The following is a 10,612-nucleotide window of genomic DNA, read 5'->3' on the forward strand; positions in this document are numbered from 1 at the left end:
GGGAAGGAGAGACTATCTGAATGCTGAAGTACTTGCAAGATCAGGACTTTGATGCGAAGCTGTTGTTTTTGGTAACTTTCTTCCTTCACTGAAGGACTGGTCACACTTGCCAACAATCACAATTACAAGGAAATCCTGGTCCTAATGAAACCACATGGCAAAATTCCTGCTTCAATACGTGAAGGATTTTGCAGTGCTTATATTATAAAGACAACAAAATAAAACCAGCATTTGAAGACACCAGACTCCTTCCTAATGAAAGCTGGTTTATTTTCCTTTAAAAATGAAAAACATGTGTAGGACTTTCACTCATGCACAGAAAAAACAGATTTATATTTTTCCCTTCCATGTTTAAAAATTCTTGTATTAGATTTTAAATTCTGGCTTAATTTTTGGGGAAAGGCCCCCAAGGGACTGCCTTGTGTATGAAGAGAAAGAGAAAGCCCAGAGGTACAGCTGGAGAGAGGCTGGAAGGACTGTCCAAATCTAACTGTAGGGTGATGCTAGAATTCCACTGCCAGAGTCTCTGAATTTTTCTGTGGGAGGGCTTGTGTTCATAATGATTTTACAGTGTGTTAGTGGGGAATATACCTATCATTTAGCAGCATTTTAAAATAAAATCTAAGGTGTTACTTTGAGCAGAAGCTTTCCAAAAATGTAATCTGTGTCTAGTTAAACTGAAACTCGTATTATCATAGATGATTGGCATCACTGGTGCATTTTATTCCTGCACAGCTTGTTCAACAAGTCAGTGCAAGGCCCCCAGCTGCATTCTGTCTCTAGTACTACATGTGTCATATCCACCGGCTCTGGGGACAGCCAGGGTCCTCATCTTGCAAATAACTTCTGCATATGCATAGCTTGTCTTAATCAATACTAAGCATTAATTGGCTGTAGGAGAGCTCTCTGTGGATATGATTCTTGAAGGATCTGAGCTCAGACAAAAGGATGAAGGTATTGAGCATCTCTTTGCAGACTGCAGAGCCGGCCATGTCGGGGTGGGTCCATCGCTTTCCTTGTGACTTCTTAAATTATTTCTAATTTTCCCCCTGCCACTTTTGGATCTGTTCCCTTTGCACTCCATCACCCCAACAATAAAACATACCAGACAGTGAACTCCAACTTTTGCACATGTTTGTGTTCAACGCACTGGATCTTTTCTCCCATCGATTACCACATTGGGAGATGCTTAAATGTTACTCTCCTTTTCAGTAGCTTTGGTTACCAGTACCAGGCAGGCTGCAGTGCTGCAAGAGCTCCATACGTAGCTCGGACGATGCATTTCAAGCCACCTTGCTTTGATTCTTTTTTTTTTCCCCCCCAACATCTTCTCCTTGCCATTACCAGTCTGCACTGTGCTAAACTTTGGAGCTGTTGCCAATGGCCAGCCCAGTTTGCATACTATGATGGCAAGTTGGAGCAGCGAGAGTATTTAACAGGCATCCCTCAATAAAGAGCTGTGCAGAGTGGCTGATCACAGGGTTGTTAAGATGTCTGCAGTTACAGCACCGGCCAATGACTGGTGAAATTATGTTCAAAATTCAACTTAAAGAATGAAGATTTTAGTCTTGAAAGGTATTTTAAAAAGGGAAATAATTGGGTGTTAATTAATTATCTAGACCAGTAATTTAAAAAAAAAATACAGCACTTAGCAGCTATATGATTTTGGGGGGGGAGATTTATGGCTGTGCCTTATTTTGGAAATAGAGCTGCCTATAAATGTGATAAATATAGAAGGTAAACATACCTTAATGATAGAAGTCACCCCATTCATCCTGTGAGGTTGCTGTTACAGGTTGGGCTTGAAAATTCTGCTCATTGCCCTTTGAATTCTTCTAGCGATACTATAAAAGATGGCACATTGCTGTGCTTCATGCAATTTTAATAGTTGTGCACTATTTCTGTTGTATTTATTTCTAACTGTTTGCTAGTACCTTTATAATGTACTGAATAATTAGGGCTGGGTGTGTAGCAGAAAACCATGTGAAAGCTTTAACTCGCCCTTTAGTCTGGTGCAAAGCCGGTCTGATAATGCAGAAAAGCAGACTGCACCACCAAAACAGCCCAGCTTCAGATAACTTGGTTTGGTTTTGGTTCTGCCCCGGCTTTTTGCACAATGCTACCTTTCTTTTTTGTTAATCTCCCACCACTGTTTTGAATAGCAGAAAGAGACACTACTGGTCCTTATCTATTCTGTTGCTCTGGGGCTCTAAGCATCCCTGCATAAGCTAACGTTTTGTTCACATGTAGGTTTTACTTACTGAAAAATACATATCTTTGTTTAAAATCCAGCCTTTAGGCAGGTACATAAAATCTGTAGGAATTGGTATCTCTTGCCAGCAAGACTTTTGCTTAGTCTCTTGGCAGCAAGACTTTTGTTTTTTGTGTGTGTGTGTGTGTTTGGGGGTGTCTTCCAAATGCTGATGATTGCTTAATTGTGCTACGTAAACCATCAACCAATGTGTCCAGCCATCGACTGAGGGCAACAGAAGTTGCTTGCTCACCAAACTGTGGTGGTTGTGTTGGTTTTGTTTCTACCTTTCTATGATCATAGTGTTGTGTCTGCTATACTTTGTACAAATCATTTTGCTAATTAGGGCTTGCCTTTGACCTGTTGAATTTCTTTTCAGTAGGTCAGCATCCCCTCACTACCTAACTTCAGTCCTTCAGCAGAATCATGGCCGGTCTCTCAAAGGTAAACATTCAATTTTCTTCCATTCTGCTCCTCTGGTTTTAGTTGCAAGCATGCACTGAAGCCCAGCTGATGTTGTGTACAGGCCTGCTCTGAAAGGTCCACTAGGTTATGAAAAAAACTGATATAGTAGAATGCATGCTCGTTATATTATCTGCTTGTGTATGAAGTTTAAATCCATAAGTTGAATCTGAAGATGTAACAGGAGTCATCTTGTCCTGCCAGCAAGGTATTTAGCAGGCATATCGCTCCCAAATATGGCCTACTAAAAGGATGAATAGTTCAGCAGAAAACCAGTCTGAAGGCTCTACATCTCTACACTACTTTTAACGTATCTCTACGCTAGTTTTATTGGTTACCAAGAACTGAGAAGAGGAGGCGGCAAATTTTAATGTATAAAACTTGTGGGATGTGGCCATGGAAGTGCCTTAAAGTTGGTTGTTTGATACAGGTGGCTGGGAGAGCGTAAGAGGGTTTGCAGGGGAAGGTGGAACAATTCAGAGGAGAATTTCGCAGTCGCAGCTGCGTGGTACCTTTTCGCAGACTTGCCAGAAAGTTGGGCGCAAGCTGGTGGTGTTGCCAGTGTAGTTACGCAGGAAGACCTAAGTTCTGGATATTAACCCAGTTAACAGAATAGCCTCATGATGGCTGTTTAGTTTAAGGGATCACCTTAAAAATTGCAAAATGTTGGGAGAGAGGAATAGGATGGGTTTAATATATGGACTCCAAATAGAGGTCTTGATACCGTAGGCTGCAGTCCTGCTCCTCAACCAAGTTTATATCCCTCTGTGTTTCCTGCACAAGTAATGAAGTAGGTGCAGGAGAAAACAAGTCATGTCCACAGCCAAAAGCTTTTATGTTGTATAAACGTTATTCTAACCATAGACACCAAAATTTGGTGGAGAAAGTCGTGCTCAGGATATTACTGTGGATGAGTGATCTTTTCTAGCTGTGGCAGGAACTCAGCAGCACAACACATTTTCCCATCTAGCAAGTTAAGCAGTTAAATGTACCTGTCTGTAGATGATGTTTCAGAAGGTGCCTGTCCCTCCTGGTGGTCCCCGCAGTAGCTGGCACTGCTGTTAGGGTGGTTGTTTGGCACTTGCAGACCTGCCCCAGGGGTCGGATGGGCAGCGGCAGCAGGGTGCAAGCTGAGCAGGGCGTGCTGACGTAGCGACGCTTGTGCTTTCGTAGCACAGACAAACCCAAAGTCGTATCACTGCTGAGAAAGAATGCAGGTTTGGGGCATTTTTTCTTGCTGTTTTTTCCAGGGAATCCCTGCTGAAGTGTGGCATTGCTTGTCTTTCCGGTGTCCCCTTCCTTAGCACACTGGGATATGCCTATTCTTACAGGTTTTAACAAGTGTTAGGGTAACAAGGACTTGGCTGTAGTTCTGTCCTGCGGATTTCTACTTCTGCTTTCCATGACAAAAAAGAGCCAGCCAGATTCAGATTTTTAAAAAAAGAAAAAGGCAAATTTAAGATGGAAATCTGTTTTTCATCGACAGTCAAATGCAAATAGAAGTAGCAACAGCTGTTGAAGAGAAGATGGCTACTTCATTTTCCCATATGTACTTTTAAAAAAGTTTTTTCTTCATTTTGCAACATTTTAGTGGGCCTTGGTACCATGAGGGAGCTAGATGGCATGCTGGGATATTGCAGCACTTCTTTAGAAGAAGCCTGTTGAGCACAGGTCTTGTACCTCAGTAATAAAGCTTAATCCATTGAAGGCTTATCCTCACCAAAAATAACAATTTTTTTTAAAAGTGCTGAAAAGTGAATTGTGCTCATTTCTTAAAGGGCTGATCCCAAGAAAAAATGAGCATGTGTTCATTTGTTGCAGAGGAGTATTGCTAAAGCTCTTTCGAAAGGATAATAAAAGGCCACCGAAGATAGGCTGGACTGCAGCAGTATAGCAGGCATCCAGCTCTCTGGTTTGCTAGCGCAGTGGGCTGTTGAGGTGAGGAGGTTGCTTTTAGTTTTCAACCACAAAGCAGAAACACTGGTTAGGCAGCAAAGCCAAGGTTTTTTAAAGACCAAGCAGCTGCCTGGTCCACAGATGATAATTGTCACGCATCCAGATGGAGGTTTTATGGTGGTACCCTGGTGGCAAGGAAGCATCCTTGGCTGGCTGGCCTTTTGGCAGCTGCAGGGCTGCTAGATCTGGGATTCTCAGGACTTGTTAGAGAGTGCAAGAAATGCCCCTCCTCTTAAATGATTTTGCTGGTGTGTCCTGTGACAGGTTTGGAGATGGCCAGTCTAATGCTAACTATTCCAATTTGCTACACTGGAGGTGCCGAAATAATGACGTATACCTGCTCTCCGTTAATTTCTGCATCTCTGTGAACCTGTTCAGCATGTCCCTGGCATCAGAGGAAAGCCATTAACGTTCCCAGGGTCGTATAGGGCAGCTGTTTTGCAGATGAAAGAATTCTTTCTAATAAGGTGCTTCCTCAGCCATTCTGCTGGGGAAGCATAAATTTGGGAAATACTGCTCTATTGAGGAGAGCAATCACAAATGAAGCCAAAGCACGTTAATGGTGACGCAGAGCGCTGCTATGAAGTCGCTGTAGAAGTGTCTCTCCTCTTGCTTTGGGGGTACTAACATGCAGAAGCGCTATTTGCAGGTAGTAATTCTGTGTAACATTAATGCCTCCAATTGCTTGTCATTTTAACAAGGTGGTGCTTATATACCAATGTCATATGTTAAAATAAAATGTCTGTGATAGCAAGTAAGGAATGGGAATATTTCACTTTCTGATTATGGTAGTGGAGGAAAGTAACTCTTCATGCTTTTTTTATTATTATTTTATTTATTTTTGTCAGTCGGATACATATGACTTGTAAATTCAGGGGCTCTGTTGCTGCCAAAAGAAGACAGAATGGAATAAAATACAATAATCTCATGAGTTGCAATAGGATGGACCTTAAAGTATGCTGGTTTTAAAATGACAGAAAGTGAAAACAAGGGGGGAATGTGTATGGTTTATAACCTATGTTGGAAACAGCAGCTAAGTCTTCTTTCCACATTGGTAAAACATTCCCAAGGTGACATCATCTTCTTCCAATTTCTCCTTTACCAAGATGAAGTTAGGAACAGCTATATAAGATAAGGAAGCCAAACTGACAATTCTGCAGCCCCCCTCCCAGTACTAACCATTCCCTCTAATTCAGTAACACAGTTAATGCGTATGATGGAGGCCGGGGGCGGGGGGAAGAAGAAATGCCATCAAAAATTACATTGCTGATGTTTCATTTTGGCAATTCCCGCCCCAGCTCAGCAGGACTGAGGGCCTGTTCTGCTCCCTGCCGGCACCTTCCACTCGTTGGCTTCCAGCCCCGCTTCTCCACTCACTGCTTGTATGTACATATATGTATATATGTACATACATATGTACGCCTCTGATGTGGTCTTGTGGTCTGAGACACCAAAGCTCTTGTGAGACCTTGCTGTCTCTTTGCTCCTCTTTTGCCTGGTTAGACCACCATATATATAGATAGATATAGCCTTATATATTTCTGCCATGTATAAGGCGGGGAATGTATAGTCTGTCTCTCCGTCATCCATACCTGAAGCGAGCAAAGGGAAGACCTTGGATTTCCTCTTTTTTTTTTTTTTTTTTAAAGTGCACAAACATGCCTTGAAATGAGTGAGAAAGGCATGCTTGTTTCCTTTCCTTTTCACCTCATTCTGGTTAGAAATGTCACTCTCTGCCATAATATCCTCAAGGTGCCCTTTTTGAGATGTAAGCAATCCACTCCATGTGGCAAAGGATGGAGTTTTACAGCAGCACTTGTCACCATAGCTAAAAGCGCCGCAGTTCACCTGAACCTTTTAAAGTGCCTATTTATTATTTAGATCCTCATGCTTTCTAGATCGAGCAGTTCAGTGCCCTTTCCCCCCTCGTCTTCTCCATTTCTTCCGTCTGACTTGTTGTTAGTGTGGAAAAATACTGCTGGAGGAGGGAGGTGTGTGCTGAATTAGTGCTGTGTTAATGGGCGCGTTCGTTCCTCAGCCTTGGGTATTCACATAGCCAGGGTATGAAGCTGCTGAGATGCTTTACTGTGCCATATGCATAATCTTTCCCTCTCAACTGGTACAAACAAAAGCCACTTGTTGATAAGTATAGCAACAGCATCGTCATATGAATATCTAATTAAAATGTCGCTGATTCTTGGCTTCAGCAATGTGAGAATTCAGCTTTTGAATATCATAGTTAAGCTATGAGACTGTTCTATAACCATATTGCACTGTGTAAGAGTCATGCTCTGTATAAATTTGTACATTTCCTGTTCCCACCCCCCACCCCCCCGCTCTTTATTGTAGGCCAATATATGCAGATACACATTCTTCATATGTTCTAGGGACCTCATTTTCTCAGGCTTACCTGAGATCTAACATTTTGCTGCTTCTCCTTCACAGAATCCGATATTGATGCTGCTACTGCAATGATGCTGTTAAATACTTCCATTCAACAAGGGATGTTGGACTGTAAGCATAAGCCATTTTATTCTGTTTTTCTTCTCTGCCCAGTAGCTAAATGTTTTCTCTATAAAGTTTCAGGAAACAAGTATGGTCTAGTTTCCAAATAGTAAGGGCAGTCAAGAAGCAATTCTGGTTTGATTATTCTTTCTGATAGAGTTACAGAATTTTATACAATCACCTATTTTTTTGTTTTCTCCCCCAGTGAATTTTGTTTTTTTCTGCAAAGTTCTTCCCCTGTCCTCTTTGTGCTAGATGGTAAGAAGGTTTAGGTTAGACATTAGGAAAAATTTCTTCACCGAAAGGGTTGTCAAGCACTGGAACAGGCTGCCCAGGGAAGTGGTCGAGTCCCCATCCCTGGAGGTATTTAAAAGATGGGCAGATGAGGTGCTTAGGGACATGGTTTAGGGGTGGGATGGCAGGGTTAGGTTAACAGTTGGACTTGATGATCTTAGAGGTCTTTTCCAACCTAAACTGTTCTATTCTTAGCTACTTCTCTGTTTTTCCAGCTCTTAGTTGTGAAGACTGTTGTCCTCTGTGGATGACAGTAAATACGCACAAGGTATTATGACTCTTAAATGCTCACGTTCAGCTTGCTTTGCAGTCAGGCAGCCATAGTGTGCTCATTTTGCAGGTGATCTCACTGGAGTATTGGCTTACTAACGAATCTTGTTTTTAATAGGTGAGAAACCTCAGCCTCTGAAGACACCTAAGAAGAGGAGTTATGGCAGTGCGTTCAATCCTCCCAGTTCCATAAATTTGCAGGAAAGTGATTCTGCAGCCACCAATATCGATCCGAAGGAGGATCACAACTACAGTGCCAGCAGCATGGGTTCCCAGCGCTGTGCATCTAGGTCCAGCGTGTCTTCCTTGTCCTCCCTTGATGAGGTGTATGAATTTATCTCCAAGACCAGCCATGATGGAAGCGATGGCAGCGAAGGCTTTCACAGCGAAGTGGATACAGACGTTGACTATGAAGATGATCCTCTTGGAGACAGTGGCTATGCATCACAACCTTGTGTAGATACCTCTGAGGAAAGTCAGCCTAGCAACAAAGCACTCAAGGAGTTATGTCAAGAAATCGATGAGGAGTTGAAAGAAGCAGCAGGGTCTCTGCTCCACCTTGCTGGCATCCAAACGTGCTTGAGTTCCTTAATAAGTACTGCAAAGACCCACTGTCACAAGCAGAGGAAAAAATAGTATGTTTCTCAGTGTTGAATATCTATTTTTTTTAATTGTGGCAATACTCTTCTACTTTTACCCTTCACAAGGGAGATCAAAGCCATAAGAGGACTCATTGCTTTTTTATTTTTGGCGCTAACTATAATTTAGCCATTTATTTTTAAATCACTGCCTAAAAAGAAAAAAATTATTTAATCTTCTCAAATTAGAAGAGATGCATGACTTGTGAAAACCTGAAAGCATACTTCTTAATGATCACTTTTTAATTTTTTCTTCTTCTTTTAACAGTTGATTTTAATTTTTTTTTTTCCAGAGATATGTTGGTTCAGATGCACATTGTGGATCATATTTACATCTCTGCTGGCCCCATCTGCAGAGGTGAATTTTGCCCTGTCTAAGGGCTCTGACTTCCATGTAAAGGATTAGAAAGGAGGAGAAAAAAGAAAGAAAGGGCAGGGGGAAGGTCCTGGCCTTGGTTGCTTCCTCCCACCCATCCTCTCTTCACTCTTCTGAGACAGGTCCCAGTGGAAACGCTGGCCAAGCAGCTCTGAGTGGCTGCAGTTTTCAGCCCATCTGACACAGCAGCTGAAAACCTGTAGTGCTGCGGGACCTGCTTTCAGCCAGATGCTAAGTACTCCCTGGAAGAGTGGGATAAGGGGTAGCTGAGGTGGGTACCACCCACAGTTGTTGGTTGGTTTTTTTTCTTTTTTCTTCCTTCCCCCAAATCTGCTGTGTGCAGGTCAGATTCCTGAAGGAAAACAGTTGGGGTTTTTTTCATCTTAAGACAAATTGTCTTTTTAGGGTGGGGTGCGTGTCCTTTTCATGCTGATGCACGCATGCATACACGCACCTTGGGTGTAGCCAACAGTGAAAGCTGCCACTTGCCAAGTTTGATGTTGTCCTCATGTTGCCACCACTGCTGAATATGTAGTAGCTGCATAGTTCTGCAACATTTTCCTCTTCTGCTCCCCTATAGGATTTGGGGGGTGGAAAAAGAACCCAGCAGTTGATGGTGGCAACAACATGGAGGAGGCGGAGGCTTTAGGTGGCTAGGTGGTGAATGGCTGCTGAAAAGGGAAGGTCTTACCCCCTAATTTGAGACAAAATAGAATAGCTTCCTTTTAGATCAGTGAAACCTGAATTGCTTTGGGGGTTTTTGTCCCTTCCCCCGAATGCTCGGGTTTTTTTTTGTCCCACGGGCAGTCTATACCTTTTGTTTCCCAGATCACTGTGCCTTGTGCTGTGTGAGTCCTATCTGCCTCCTGCTGCATACGGGGCATCGAGTGGGCAAGGCTAGGCTTTAGCCTTTGGATGTACATCGTAGCTCAGGAGGACCTCTCTGTTTTGGGAAGAAATTCCTTCACAATTCATCTTTGCAATAAAAGAATCTCTTTATAGTTCCCAGACATCCTTCGGCCAAAAATATTTTAGTAGTATGGTGAAATTTTTTCCTCTTTTTTTTTTTTTTCCCCCCCCTTTTAAAATCAGTGGTGTTTGCTTACATCTTCTTGTAGATGATAGCTTTTTTTCTCTTTTTTAAGTTTTCTCTTCAAAAATGGGTAAGCAGTTCTGTTGGAGTGGGTTTTAACAGTACTGTAAGTATAAGGATGCCTTAAGTATGTTGCAGAATCGTATACAACTATCAAAGGTCATCTTTCCTGTTTTCGAAAGGTAGCATGATGTGCCATAAATGTTCTCGCTCACACAAGAAGCTGTTGCTTCCAGCAGGTGTTGGGCAAGCTGGTTGAAAATTAGGAGCAGAGCCACCTAGGAAACCAATGTCCACTGTTTTGGTTGTTGAAAACAGTGCTGGATTGAGCCAAAAGTTAACCTTTCCCTAACGGGGCATTTTTCTGGCTATTTGGAGGCCTTTCTTTGATCAGTGTGGTTTTTTTGGGTTTGGTTTGGTTTGTTGGTTGTTTCTTTTTTCTTTCTCACTTGTCAGTCTCTTCATGAATACTGCCATAACTGTCTACTTTAAATGTGAACACAGCCATGCTGCTGAAGGTCTGTTGCTCTGAGGGCCTGTTCCAGTGCCTCTTGAAGACAACAGTGGTGCTCCGGCTGACTCAATGGCTGTTGGATCAAGCCTGAAGTATTTGAGGTTCTTTGTGTTTTGGAATTTAAAGCCAACATTTTTTTTTTTTTAAGCACAAACACTAGAAAAAAAAAAAAGTGGTTCTTATTTTTTTTCCCCACAAATTATTTTAGTTTTAAGCGTGATTTGTTTTATTTCTTGAAAGGGAAGAAAAATGC

General features: G+C 42.3%; 1 protein-coding gene across 1 annotated transcript in view; it reads left to right on the forward strand.

Moving 5' to 3' along the window:
* The window catches only part of FOXN2 (forkhead box N2), a 31,972-nt gene extending 21,437 nt beyond the window's left edge, over positions 1 to 10,535 (forward strand). The window contains 3 exon segments of the mRNA XM_035903650.1: positions 2,631 to 2,695; positions 7,115 to 7,183; positions 7,857 to 10,535. Coding sequence (XP_035759543.1) covers positions 2,631 to 2,695; positions 7,115 to 7,183; positions 7,857 to 8,374 — 652 coding nt within the window. The 3' untranslated portion in view covers positions 8,375 to 10,535.
* Positions 10,536 to 10,612: the final 77 nt, after the last annotated feature.

This window comes from Egretta garzetta, unplaced genomic scaffold (genome assembly GCF_000687185.1).
Source record: "Egretta garzetta isolate BGI_Z169 unplaced genomic scaffold, ASM68718v1 scaffold11, whole genome shotgun sequence".
Lineage (NCBI taxonomy): Eukaryota > Metazoa > Chordata > Aves > Pelecaniformes > Ardeidae > Egretta > Egretta garzetta.